This window comes from Nerophis lumbriciformis, linkage group LG09, assembly GCF_033978685.3.
Source record: "Nerophis lumbriciformis linkage group LG09, RoL_Nlum_v2.1, whole genome shotgun sequence".
NCBI lineage: Eukaryota > Metazoa > Chordata > Actinopteri > Syngnathiformes > Syngnathidae > Nerophis > Nerophis lumbriciformis.
In genome coordinates this window covers 39750758-39765799 of record NC_084556.2, presented here as the reverse complement: position 1 = coordinate 39765799, position 15042 = coordinate 39750758, and the positions used below count along the sequence as shown (strand labels likewise).

At 41.6% G+C, this 15042-nt stretch overlaps 1 protein-coding gene across 2 annotated transcripts in view; it reads left to right on the top strand.

Annotated features, from left to right (window-relative positions):
* dgat2 (diacylglycerol O-acyltransferase 2) overlaps window positions 1-15042 on the top strand; it is a 60429-nt gene that overhangs the window by 29073 nt on the left and 16314 nt on the right. For both annotated transcript variants that reach the window (XM_061963170.2, XM_061963169.2), the window contains 2 exons: window positions 1719-1789; window positions 12646-12850. In XM_061963170.2, coding sequence (XP_061819154.1) covers window positions 1719-1789; window positions 12646-12850 — 276 coding nt within the window. The remainder of the gene's footprint in view (window positions 1-1718; window positions 1790-12645; window positions 12851-15042) is intronic.

The following is a 15042-nucleotide window of genomic DNA, read 5'->3' as shown; positions in this document are numbered from 1 at the left end:
TTATTTATTTTGAACTTGATGCAAGTTATATGATTTATTATTGAACTTGATGCAAGTTATAACACTTTTTTTGATTTATTATTGAACTTGATGCAAGTTATAACACTTTTTTTGATTTATTATTGAACTTGATGCAATTTATAACACTTTTGTTTTATTTATTATTGAACTTGATGCAAGTTATACCAGGCAGCACGGTGGAAGAGGGGTTAGTGCATCTGCCTTACAATACGAAGGTCCTGAGTAGTCTTGGGTTCAATCCCGGGCTCGGGATCTTTCTGCGTGGAGTTTGTATGTTCTCCCCGTGACTGCGTGGGTTCCCTCCGGGTACTCCGGCTTCCTCCCACCTCCAAAGACATGCACCTGGGGATAGGTTGATTGGCAACACTAAATTGGCCCTAGTGTGTGGATGTGAGTGTGAATGTTGTCTGTCTATCTGTGTTGGCCCTGCGATGAGGTGGCGACTTGTCCAGGGTGTACCCCGCCTTCCGCCCGATTGTAGCTGAGATAGGCTCCAGCGCCCCCCGCGGCCACAAAGGGAATAAGCGGTAGAAAATGGATGGATGGGCAAGTTATACCACAGCTGCACAGTTATTTTATTTATTATTGAACTTGATGTTATTTTATGTTATTGAGTTTGAATGTATACAACTTGATGTTACTTGATGTTCAATAAATTTGAAAATGTTAAGCTTGGCGTTAGCGTTCTGTTGGGGCGATGGGGGCAGGTGGGGCTTGAAAACTCGCCCTTGTCCAAAGTGGGGGATGACAAAAAAAAGTTTGAGAACCACTGTGTTAGGGTAACAGGACCGAGTGAAAACCCAGAACCACCACTAAAGTGTGAATTTTAAACAAATATTAATGTTTGTTATGGAGCTGGGGAATTGATGAAGTAACACCAGCAATATCGTACCTTGGGATACCAGTTTAATTGACGCAGCTTGTACCTTCGAAAAACTCTTACTGCAAAACAGCATCACCCATTGAAATGAATTGAAATCAATTTTAATCGATGCTCGCCCCCCGCAAAACATCATCATTTTAACATGTTGCATGCCTTTTAAAAATAAAAACAAACATTTAGATGAAAACTATTGTATAAAAACAACACAATATAATGTAGTACAAACAACAACAGTAGTTTTAGGTAGTAATGTAATGACATCTTTGAGAGTAGACTTCTACGCATCTCCTTCCTACGCATCTCCTTCCAATTGGTTCTCATTCAAACACACCATCAGCAGCTTCCTCATATTTTCATGGATAAATGTCTGCTGTTTTTAGATATTATTTATACAACCTTGGCTGGCGTTATTAACTCATTCTGCTTCAGTATGGTGCAGACTAGCAGTGCTACGTTCCAGCTTCTTCCCCACTCTGTCATCTTTTTGATGATTAAATGTCATCCACTTATTCTTCTCAGCACTTTCCTTCACACTCACCTTCTTTTCCATGTTTGGAAAAACAAAGTTATGTTGATCTCTAGCTATAAGCTAATGCCAGCGAGTAAGACCGAATGAATGTTTTAGTCGAATCTTATGAGGTTCACTGTGAGATTCGTTACGCCAACTCGCAGTGGGTAGGCTCATAAACCCAATTTCTGCTCACAACCTAAAGCATAACAATTAGCCGAAAGACATCTTGTATTCAGAAAAAACTCTTAATTCAAAAATGGGTATTTCATGATTTTCATCGATCGTTTTTTTTTTCCTGACCAGGTGGCAGGAGATCGTCATGGGTGAGAAGTTGGACGGTGTGGACTTACTTCCGAGACTATTTCCCAATCCGGGTAGGTAACATCACTTTTTCGTTCATTGAAACTCACTTGTAGCTCTGTCATCCCCATCAGCAGCTTCATCTTTAACATTAAAATTTAAGGCAGTGCCATGAAACGTGACACAGAGCTGTGTAAAGCAAGGACCACCTGTTTTTTTAAATAAAATATTTTCATCAATATCTAAAAAAACATTTAAATACATATTTTTTCAATTTTTAATTCCTTTAATTCGTTATTAAATTGAAATATTTTTTTCTATATCATCTATAAAATGTTTATAATTATAAACTATTTGTTTCTATTATTTGATATTTTAATGAGTTGTTATTGATTAAAATAATAAGTACCGTATTTTTCGGAGTACAAGCCGCACCGGAGTATAAGTCGCACCTGCCGAAAATGCACAATAAAGAAGGAAAAAAACATATATAAGTCGGACTGGAGCCCGGCCAAACTATGAAAAAAAAGTCAGAAAAATATGGTAATAATTTATTGACATTTAATTAACCTGGGGGCCACTGAGTTTGCATGAGGCTGAGTTGCACAAAGTATTCATTTGAAAAATCACGTTTAATCACATTTGTTAACCACGTCTATCAGCAGCTTTAATGACCCGGTCCTATGGTAGGCCTTAAGTCATTATCAATGTAAAATTGAATGTAAAAATGGTTTGTTTAGTTCCCCAGGAGATGGTCAGAGAATGTGTATTTGTCGTGCTGTCATTTTTGTCTTTGCACTGTTATTGTTCTTTCTAGTGGGATATAACATTGTCATCATATATTGAATTACTGTATTTGCCGCCCAAATACATTAGATTATGACGTTAAAATATAGGCCGTGAGTTTGAGACCATAATTACATGTCCAGCCTTCAGTAAGAGTTGTTTCCTTAACATCTTGACATCAGGTATGACATAATGTTAGATAAACTTATCAGAGGGGGTTTGCCCTACTCTGTTGATTAGGACGAGGCCTCTTATTTAGTTATCAGTTTGACCTTTCGTGGTACGTTAAAAGTTTTATGCTGCCGATATCGATTCAAGTCAAGATCGGCCGATACAATAACGATTCCGATCACATGTATTAACTGCAATTTTTTTCCATTTATTTATGGTGAGTGCTATCGATGGTATAAGAATATCAAGACAATATTCAAACTACTTCCCTATTCCCTTTTGTTACATACGATTGGTTGATCAAAATAAAATCAATAGTACACAATAGATAAAAACGACTATCTACTACCCGTAGTCTTTTAAATCATATATATTTCGCCCTCAAAGTCCTCCTGTGTCCAGGGAATTATTTCCTGAGTTTGTAACCATTAACAAAACAATGATTTTGTGAAAATCAAAAAATCGTGTCAATGATATACTGATACTAGCTTTGGTATCAACACCAGTAATTTATAGATACAATTGTGTTGTGTACTGACAATGCTGACACACCAACAGTTGTTGTTATTTTATCATCTCTCTAACTCTTATTAATACACTTAATTTCCTGTTAATATCTGCTTACTGTCTGCTGCAACACAGTCTTAAAGTTTACTAAGCACTTATTTTTTGGTGTGAAAAAAAGCTTCACCCTTAGCTTAACTATTAGCATGCCTGCACCTGGTTCATACTTGCCATCCTAGAGACCTCCGAATTCGGGAGATAGGGGGTTGAGGTGGGCGGGGTTTGGTGGACCCGGGGTGTGTATTGTAGCGTCCCGGAAGAGTTAGTGCTGCAAGGGGTTTCGGGTATTTGTTCTGTTGTGTTTATGTTGTGTTACGGTGCGGATGTTCTCCCAAAATGTGTTTGTCATTCTTGTTCACAGTGTGGCGCATATTTGTAACAGTGTTAAAGTTGTTTACACGGCCACCCTCAGTGTGACCTGTATGGCTGTTGATCAAGTATGCCTTGCATTCACTTATGTGTGTGTAAAATCCGCATATATTATGTGGCGGGGCCGGCACGCTGTTTGTATGGAGGAAAAGCGGACGTGACGACAGGTTGTAGAGGACGTTAAAGGCAGTGCCTTTAAGGCACGCCCCCAATATTGTTGGCCGGGTGGAAATCGGGAGAAATTCGGGAGAATGGTTGCCCCGGGAGATTTTCGGGAGGGTCACTGAAATTCGTGAGTCTCCCGGGAAAATCGGTAGGGTTGGCAAGTATGACCTGGTTTGCTTTCCGGTGTGTACCGTCCTCCTGTGATAATTGTTCTTAAGTTACTAAGTGTATTTTCTGTAATGGAGAATATTATTGTTATTTGAGGGGAGCGGCTCCACACTGTGTATGGACACACAATTGGCTGCTAGCCGCTTGTCGGCCAGACAGACTCGGCTTTTGTGATCGCCTTTAAAAGGCATTAAGCGGCAATGGCTGATCAAGTACTTTTTTGTCGAAAATCAGCCGATGCAGTTCGATCGCCACAACCCAAGTTAAAAGTCGTCTTTTTACCAGAATGACCCTCTGTTGTTAGTGTTTTATCTTATAACACATTTTTGCTTGTTCATAACGCTTTAAAAGTCCACCCAATTCAACTATTTGATTCAAGATTGTGTTTTTTTGTTTTCACCGTTACTCTGGCTTTAATCACACTATCTTTGTATTGAGCAAAGAGTCAGATTTAAAGTCATGCTGAACTTTGTCCATCACATTGATTGCACTTTGTTGTTGCACAGCTGTGTGTGTGCCCCAGTTGTGATCCCTTCTTGTTTGTCATCATTGCAAGAAGAGCTCTGCAGTTGAACAACCATCTCTTACACACACTCGGCTTTCTGTTTTTCACATTATGACTTCACCAGAACATTTCTGCAGGGTAATCAATTAGTAATCACTATCAATTGTGAACAAGTGACAAGTTTTTTTTACCATGAGCTGGAGGCCAACAGGACAAAGTCCAAAGCAGCATTAAGATGAAGTCAGGAGTATGACTGTTATGAAAACTCTTACATGAAGGTCTTAGTAAGCACCAGGAGCAGAACTCCATAATGTTTCTGCTGTATTTGCAGCAACAATCACTAATCTAGCCATCGAATCAAATCACCATGACAACAAAGTGGAGTCATGTGATTTTAACCTTAACAGCCCTTTACAGTTAAAATATGGTGCAGAGCACATCCTAAAAAATACTTCAAACTAGGGCTGGGCGATAAAACAATATGGTAACACTTATAATATGGGGAACATATAAGTAACAAATACTTAATTAAGAGTTATTTGGACACTAAGGGAACATATTCTAAGTAACAAAGACTTAATTTAGAGTTATTTGGTTAGGGTTATGGTTAGAGGGTTAGAGGGTTAGGGTTGTGCTGGTTGTATAATAAGGCCATGCAGAATAAGGCATTAATAAGTACTTAATAATGACTAATTAAGAGCCAACATGTTACTAATTTGCATGTTAATAAGCAACTAATTAATGGTGAATATGTTCCCCCAAACTAAAGTGTTACCAACAATATCAATACATATCACATTATGCATGTGGTGGGTATCGATAAAAAAATTAAACTTTCAATATTTTTTTTTTCTTCTTCATTGGAAGAAACCGGAAATTGTGAAGCAAGGTTGGTTACATGAACAAAGGCTGTCGCTCTCTGGTAACCCAGCAACGCAGGAAGTGATCACTGATCAGTGGGAGCCAATCAGAGAACGGTATCAACTACAACGTTTGGTTGTGCCATCTTATTGTCTCGTTGTTGATTCTTTGCATGGAGTGAGAAGAGAAACTAAAGTCGAGTGCTGCAGAGAGCGAAAAAATTATGTCGATAAAACACAGGGGGACTTCAATGCTCATGTTGGCAGCGACAGTGAAACCTGGAGAGGCGTGATTGGGAAGAATGGCTGCCCGGATCTGAACCCGAGTGGTGTTTTGTTATTGGACTTTTGTGCCCGTCACAGATTGTCCATAACGAACACCATGTTCAAACATAAGGGTGTCCATATGTGCACTTGGCACCAGGACACCCTAGGCCGCAGTTCCATGATCGACTTTGTAGTTGTGTCATCGGATTTGCGGCCTCATGTTTTGGACACTCGGGTGAAGAGAGGGGCGGAGCTTTCTACCGATCACCACCTTGGCTGCGATGGTGGGGGAGGATGCCAGACAGACCTGGCAGGCCCAAACGCATTGTGAGGGTTTGCTGGGAACGTCTGGCAGAGTCTCCTGTCAGAGAGAGTTTCAATTCCCACCTCCGGAAGAACTTTGAACATGTCACGAGGGAGGTGCTGGACATTGAGTCCGAATGAACCATGTTCCGCGCCTCTATTGTCGAGGCGGCTGATTGGAGCTGTGGCCGCAAGGTAGTTGGTGCTTGTCGTGGCGGTAATCCTGGAACCCGTTGGTGGACACCGGCGGTGAGGGATGCCGTCAAGCTGAAGAAGGAGTCCTATCGGGTTCTTTTGGCTCATAGGACTCCTGAGGCAGCGGACAAGTACCGACAGGCCAAGCGGTGTGCGGCTTCAGCGGTCGCAGAGGCAAAAACTCGGACATGGGAGGAGTTCGGTGAGGCCATGGAAAACGACTTCCGGACGGCTTCGAAGCAATTCTGGACCACCATCCGCCGCCTCAGGAAGGGGAAGCAGTGCACTATCAACACCGTGTATGGCGAGGATGGTGTTCTGCTGACCTCGACTGCGGATGTTGTGGATCGGTGGAGGGAATACTTCGAAGACCTCCTCAATCCCACCAACACGTCTTCCTATGAGGAAGCAGTGCCTGGGGAGTCTGTGGTGGGCTCTCCTATTTCTGGGGCTGAGGTTGCTGAGGTAGTTAAAAAGCTCCTCAGTGGCAAGGCCCCGGGGGTAGATGAGATCCGCCCGGAGTTCCTTAAGGCTCTGGATGCTGTGGGGCTGTCTTGGTTGACAAGACTCTGCAGCATCGCGTGGACATCGGGGGCGGTACCACTGGATTGGCAGACCGGGGTGGTGGTTCCTCTCTTTAAGAAGGGGAACCGGAGGGTGTGTTCTAACTATCGTGGGATCACACTCCTCAGCCTTCCCGGTAAGGTCTATTCAGGTGTACTGGAGAGGAGGCTACGCCGGATAGTCGAACCTCGGATTCAGGAGGAACGGTGTGGTTTTCGTCCTGGTCGTGGAACTGTGGACCAGCTCTATACTCTCGGCAGGGTCCTTGAGGGTGCATGGGAGTTTGCCCAACCAGTCTACATGTGTTTTGTGGACTTGGAGAAGGCATTCGACCGTGTCCCTCGGGAAGTCCTGTGGGGAGTGCTCAGAGAGTACGGGGTATCAGACTGTCTGATTGTGGCAGTCCGCTCCCTGTATGATCCAGTGCCAGAGCTTGGTCCGCATGGCCGGTAGTAAGTCGGACACGTTTCCAGTGAGGGTTGGACTCCGCCAAGGCTGCCCTTTGTCACCCCTTCTGTTCATAACTTTTATGGACAGAATTTCTAGGCGCAGTCAAGGCGTTGAGGGGATCTGGTTTGGTGGCTGCAGGATTAGGTCTCTGCTTTTTGCAGATGATGTGGTCCTGATGGCTTCATCTGGCCAGGATCTTCAGCTCTCACTGGATCGGTTCGCAGCTGAGTGTGAAGCGACTGGGATGAGAATCAGCACCTCCAAGTCCGAGTCCATGGTTCTCGCCCGGAAAAGGGTGGAGTGCCATCTCCGGGTTGGGGAGGAGATCTTGCCCCAAGTGGAGGAGTTCAAGTACCTCGGAGTCTTGTTCACGAGTGAGGGAAGAGTGGATCGTGAGATCGACAGGCGGATCGGTGCGGCGTCTTCAGTAATGCGGACGCTGTATCGATCCGTTGTGGTGAAGAAGGAGCTGAGCCGGAAGGCAAAGCTCTCAATTTACCGGTCGATCTATGTTCCCATCCTCACCTATGGTCATGAGCTTTGGGTTATGACCGAAAGGACAAGATCACGGGTACAAGCGGCCGAAATGAGTTTCCTCCGCCGGGTGGCGGGGCTCTCCCTTAGAGATAGGGTGAGAAGCTCTGCCATCCGGGAGGAGCTCAAAGTAAAGCCGCTGCTCCTCCACATCGAGAGGAGCCAGATGAGGTGGTTCGGGCATCTGGTCAGGATGCCACCCGAACGCCTCCCTAGGGAGGTGTTTAGGGCACGTCCGACCGGTAGGAGGCCGCGGGGAAGACCCAGGACACGTTGGGAAGACTATGTCTCCCGGCTGGCCTGGGAACGCCTCGGGGTCCCACGGGAAGAGCTGGACGAAGTGGCTGGGGAGAGGGAAGTCTGGGCTTCCCTGCTTAGGCTGCTGCCCCCGCGACCCGACCTCGGATAAGCGGAAGAAGATGGATGGATGGATGGAAACACGAAAAGTCACCTCGATAGGATGGCAACTTTTTGGGATTTAAAGGCCTACTGAAACCCACTACTACCGACCACGCAGTCTGATAGTTTATATATCAATGATGAAATCTTAACATTGCAACACATGCCAATACGGCCGGGTTAGTTTACTAAAGTGCAATTTTAAATTTCGCGCGAAATATCCTGCTGAAAACGTCTCGGTATGATGACGCCTGCGCGTGACGCCACGGATTGTAGAGGACATTTTGGGACAGCATGGTGGCCAGCTATTAAGTCGTCTGTTTTCATCGCAAAATTCCACAGTATTCTGGACATCTGTGTTGGTGACTCTTTTGCAATTTGTTCAATGAACAATGGAGACAGCAAAGAAGAAAGCTGTAGGTGGGAAGCGGTGTATTGCGGCAGGTGTTGTGCCGGATAACGCACCCCCACCGTAGAATGCACCCCCTGACTGTTGTGCCGGATAACACAGCCGGTGTTTCATTGTTTACATTCCCGAAAGATGACAGTCAAGTTTTACCATTGGCCTGTGGAGAACTGGGACAACAGAGACTCTTACCAGGAGGACTTTGAGTTGGATACGCAGACGCGGTACCGGGAGTGCGCATGCAGCTGCGGCTTCCAAACATTTGATCGCTTGCCCGTACGTGCGTGCCGCTATGTGCATGTCACGTACGTAACTTTGGGGAAATATATGTGCTGTATGAACTTTGGGGAGGTGAACGGTACTTTGGGCTGTGGGATTGAGTGTGTTGTGCAGGTGTTTGAGTTGTATTGGCGGGTGGCCATGATTGTAAACAATGTGCAGATGTGAGGAGCTCCACAACCTGTGACGTCACGCTACTCGTCTTCTACTTCCGGTACAGGCAAGGCTTTTTTATCAGCGACCAAAAGTTGCGAACTTTATCGTCGATGTTCTCTACTACCGTAAATCCTTTCAGCAAAAATATGGCAATATCGCGAAATGATCAAGTATGACACATAGAATGGACCTGCTATCCCCGTTTAAATAAGAAAATCGCATTTCAGTAGGCCTTTAAAAAAAAAGACTAGTCGGACAATGTGGTCTGTAAATTACGCACCGCTAATACCGTACCACCGCTAATACCGTACCACCTTAGCCGCGCTCAACCTTCAGGACAGCTGTAAATTCCTGGCACTTAACCTGCAGAAAATAATTATTTTCATGCTTCTCTGTTTACATTTTCATATGTTGCACTAATTTGTTATACTTTATTGAGCATTTATTACGTATTCTTGATTTTTTTAAGTCTCAATTTTAAGAGGTTATTGTTAGGCGTTCTATGTGATTTTAGAATTATGTTTACGTTGATTGTTGTCCATGGTTGTGGTGAAATTTCCTTTTTTTATTGTATTTTTATTTATTTTTTGTCCTGTCCAGGTACTCGGGCAAATTATATTGTTGATGTAGATGCCCACATCGGCTGTCTAAATTTACTTTACAAAAGAGATGTGTGGGATACTTCTCTTGTTGTCTTATTTGTATTTGACTTTATTAAATGTATTTATATTATCATTTGGTGTAGCCGGGCCGGAGCAGGAAAAGATAGAAAGAGGGAAAAAAAGGAAGACAGAGGGGGAAATTGTGGGGACAAGAGGGGGATGAGACAGAGAGACAAAACAACGATAACAACAACAACAATAGAGCAACATCAGCAAATAGGATATGTACAAATATGATAGCAAAGAAGCAGTTAGTGAAATAAATAATAATACAGAAATGACAATGAGCATTATTACACTACAAATGGAGCAATACAAATACCAATAGAAATAGCGCTATTGATAATGAATAATAACAATATACATTTCCTTTCCTTTGCCTTGATAGCTGAGGGGATTAAAATCAGAAAAAATTATTTTAAATACAAATGTTGACATTTAATGAATTTTTCTCCTGGTCCTTATTTTCGGTAGGTCATAAATGTTAATAATTATCGGTATCGACCAATATAAAAGACTTGTATCGTGATGCTCTACTCTAAACTCACGTCAAACATGCGTTACACTGTGTCACATGACCACCACTTAGCCACCTTAATGAGTTCAAGTCAGGCAGAAAATGGTAGGGAACACATTGGAGCACAATTAACTGCAGGTCGCCATGGCGTCTTGTGGGTTAGGAGGAATCTTGAATATGAGCTCATTTGCTAATGCGGTTATGCAACTGTTGTTTGAGCTCCTGATGGAGCTTTGTACACACACTCAGATGGGTTAGGGAACATTTTTTTTTACATGATGTCAAATAAAAACACCTTTTATGTTTAAAAGGAGCTTTCAGATAAATAATATTAGCTCATTATTTTATGACAGTACTTTGAGACTTGCTCATTTGATAAGGATGTCCAAGTTTCACACAGTGTGTTGCTATGGTAACTGCTATGTGACGCTTGAATTTATAACAGTGCTGTCAAACAAATCATTTTTATTAAATCTGATTCATAACCCTTTTGAATTTGGTAAATTGCAAACAATGTGTTGACACAAATGTGATTCTTACACTCAGACTGTCACACGCAAACATTTTTCACCATTTATTACGTCCCGATCCAATCCAACATTGATAATTAACAGATATCTGTCCGATACCAGCCAAATGATAATGTGGGCTTGCATGTAAACTCTCTGATTTATTATCTGTGATACAAGCTTGGCAAAGCTAGACAACAGGTTTACATACCAGCAAAGTCTAAATGTCTAAATGTCCTCCAATAAGCTCACATGGTTAGTATTTTCTTGTATTTTAGTCCAGTCATTTATAAAAAAGTAAACATGGTTGGTTATAGGCTACTAGGAGTTTGCAGCTACACAACAGCTAAGCACACAATAGCACACAATCTAGACATACAGTACATAAGTTTCCTTCATTGAACAATATTGCTGTCTAAAACAGCACATTTGTCAGTACAAACACAAACTCTCAAAATACAAACTCTCCAAGACGTATTAGAGAGTATCCAGTAACAAATGTGTGTGCATTATTCAACTTACTGCATCCTGAGCTTAACTTTAATGAAATATCGTGGTCTGAGTGTCACCAAAAACAATTACCACTTCCCTCCACCTCCAAGATAGGATAAGTCCATTTCAGATGGTTAATAATAAATAGGTTAGTGTTTTTCATACCTATCATTGTTCTCTGTTTCACTCATTTCACTTGATCAAACCTTTTCTAACATTGCACACTACAAAATAATATAAGTATATATGATTCCTGCAGATATTGTATCGGATAAATATAGCTATTGGCCAATACTCAAGACTCCAATATCGGTTCAGTTCAGTTCAGTTTCAGTTTATTTGGAACATGTAACAATGTAATTCATCACATATTTCCAGTTGTTTCATTACAGCATGTCCGAAAATGAGTAGGAAGAAGCAGAGCTTATTTAATCCTACCCCTTTTCATACCATAGCAATTTATCCTATTTCCTTGTTCTCTGTAACAGAACAGTGAACAAATAAGTAATAAACAAATAATATACCATAGTAAGTAAACAAATACATAGATAATCTTTGTCTCAATTTAAAAAAAAAAAGGGTTAAATTATTGTTCTGTGTACTTTGTGAACACTTGTAGTTTGAACAGTCACTTAAACTGAATCATATTGGTGCTTTGTTTGATTTCTTTGGTTAATCCATTCCATAATTTAATTCCACATACTGATATACTAAAGGTTTTAAGTGTTGTACGAGCATACCAATGTTTTAAATGAGCTTTTCTTCTAAGATTATATTTCTCCTCTTTTGTTGAGAAGAATTGTTGTACATTCTTTGGTAGCGGGTTATAGTTTGCTTTGGCATCGGAAGTGGAAAACGTTGTATTGCGACACCCATTAAGAGTATTAGAAGTCCCGTTGTGGTGTATTTTGAAAGTGAAATTTGTAGTTGTATCTCATACCAAAATTAAGTTTTAAAATAATTTAAGGAAACACATTCGTAACCAGGAAACATAATGCACGGTATCCTAAAACAAAGACCTGTAAAGCACTGAAACGGGCAAATGTAGAAACAAGCAAACAGTACGAGATCAGCGTATATCATGAGTAATTTCATAAAACAAAATTACTGTAGCAGCGTTTGAAAGCTAACACTTGCTTATCCAGAAGGGCAAGTATCAATTTGTCTACTGATAAAACTCATATCCATAAGCAAAGCTGCGTATGTTTTCAGATCTACAGTAATCATCTAATTACTGTATATACCGTATTTTTCGGACTATAAGTTGCAGTTTTTTTCATAGTTTGGCCGGGCTCCAGTGCGATTTATATGTTTTTTTCCTTCTTTATTATGCATTTTCGGCAGGTACGACTTATACTCCGGTGCGACTTATACTCCGAAAAATACGGTACTTTGATATCAACATCATCCATGCACACAAAACATGTTTTGTCTTAGAATCTTTTATATTGTTATTCTATCCAGTTTGTTACATTGACTATCTAATCGATATGTTAAACTGTTTTTTTTAAGTGTTTTACAGCCATCAATAGATTTTGAATAGCCACATAATGCGCTCCTCTCTGGAAACGTGTCTCACTGCTGCATTCTTTTCCTATTTGTTCCCTAGCTAATTAAAACCCACAACCTGCTGCCCAACCGGAACTACATATTTGGCTACCATCCACATGGCATTTTCTGTTTCGGGGCTTTCTGCAACTTTGGCACCGAGGCCACGGGCTTCTCCAAGAAGTTTCCGGGCATCAAGCCGTCCCTGGCAACTTTAGCAGGAAACTTCCGGATGCCTGTCCTACGAGACTACTTGATGTCTGGAGGTGAGTGCATCAGAGGAGCTGTGTTCCTGTACGAGGTTCAATAGTGATAATGCTGATAATTGTTTCTGTGAGACAACCGACCTTTGTCCTTTTGTACCACTAAAATGGCTTCTGTTTACTTGCTTGCTGATTTGTTCTCCAAATGGAGATACAGTCAATATACTGTACATTCACTTTGAGGTTACTGCGGGTCACCCTTTCTGGGTGGGTCACAGAGTCAAATTTGATTGCCAAACAGGCTTTTTGTGGGGCTTTTTTTCACTGAAAATAATATTTTGGTACAAGTGTGTCCAGTGAATTTACAGTGGGTACGGAAAGTATTCATACCCACTCTTTATTTCTTTGCACCCTTCCATCCATCCATTTTCTACCGCTTGTCCCTTTCGGGTCGCGGGGGGGTGCTCGAGCCTACCTCAGCTGCAAATGGGCAGAAGGCGGTGTACACCCTGGACAAGTCGCCACTTCATCGCAGGGCCAACACAGATAGACAACATTCACACTCACATTCACACACTAGGGCCAATTTAGTGTTGCCAATCAACCTATCCCCAGGTGCATGTCTTTGGAGGTGGGAGGAAACCGGAGTACCCAGAGGGAACCCACGCAGTCACGGGGAGAACATGCAAACTCCACACAGAAAGATCCCGAGCCCGGGATTGAACTCAGGACAACTCAGGACCTTCGTATTGTGAGGCACATGCTCAAACCCCTGTACCACCGTGCCGCCCCATTTGCACCCATTTGCTTAAATCAAAAAAGTTCATTTTATTTCTCATTAACGTACTCTGCACCCTATTTTGACGGAAAATAACAGAAATGTAGACATTTTTGTAAAAAAAAAGCAAACAAAAACTCAAATCACATGTACATAAATAAGTAATCAGACCCTTTGCTCAATACTTCATTGATGCACCTTTGGCAGAAATTACAGCGTCAAGTCTTTTTGAATATGACGCCACAAGCTTGACACACCTATCTTTGGGCAGTTTTGCCCATTCCTCTTTGCAGCACCTCTCAAGCTCCATCAGATTGGATGGGAAGCGTTGGTTTTCATCCAGTATGTCTCTGTACATTGCTGCTGTCTTTAAGTTCAACACACATACACACACACACACACAATTGGACAGACAGGCATCAATGCAAGAGGTATCATAAGATTAAACAAACATACATCTAGTAAATAGTCAACATTGTAAGAATTAATCAAATATATAATTCTACACATTGAGTCTATTAGTGTTAAAACTGCCAAGAGTTAATCAATAGTCAATATACCAGTGTGCAGCTTTTTAAACATCGCAAAAAGCTTTTCTTTTTGGGGAAGTTAGATTTTGTGTTTTGCTGTTTGTTTTCATTGCTGCTATTTTAACTGTTTTTAATACATAAACAAGGTTAATTGTTTTTTTGTTTTGTTTTTTGTTTTTTAGCAATTTACCTGTCTTTGATTTGATTTTGCCTTTTTTGCCTGTCAGTTAGTGTATAAATAAATATTTATGAATTAATTAGTCATCTTTGTTGTTAGTAAGCAGATGCCTAAAATAACCTAAGCTGCATTTAAAAGTTGATGGAAAAATTAGAGCCATTAACTATGTGTACGTTTTAGTATCCAAATAATCAACTAATCGTTAAGATAATCGTAGACTAATCGACTATCAAAGTAACCGTTAGTTACAGCTGACGAGAAGATGAGTGAGATCACTGAATGTGAAGTGTGAAGTGAATTACATTTATATAGCGCTTTTTCTCAAGTGACTCAAAGCGCTTTACATAGTGAAACCCAATATCTAAGTTACATTTAAACCAGTATGGGTGGCACTTGGAGCAGGTGGGGAAAGTGTCTTGCCCAAGGACACAACGGCAGTGACTAGGATGGCGGAAGCGGGGATCGAACCTGCAACCCTCAAGTTGCTGACACGGCCGCTCTACCAACCGCCCCAATGCTTTTGATCTGTTTTTTTTTTTTTAAATCCAGATTCTTAAAGGCCTACTGAAATGCGATTTTTTTTTTTTAAATTTAAACGGGGATAGCAGGTCCATTCTATGTGTCATACTTGATCATTTCGCGATATTGCCATGCTTTTGCTGAAAGGATTAAGTAGAGAACATCGACGATAAAGTTCCCAACTTTTGGTCCCTGATAAAAAAGCTTTGCCTGTACCGGAAGTAGCAGACGAGTAGCGTGACGTCACCGG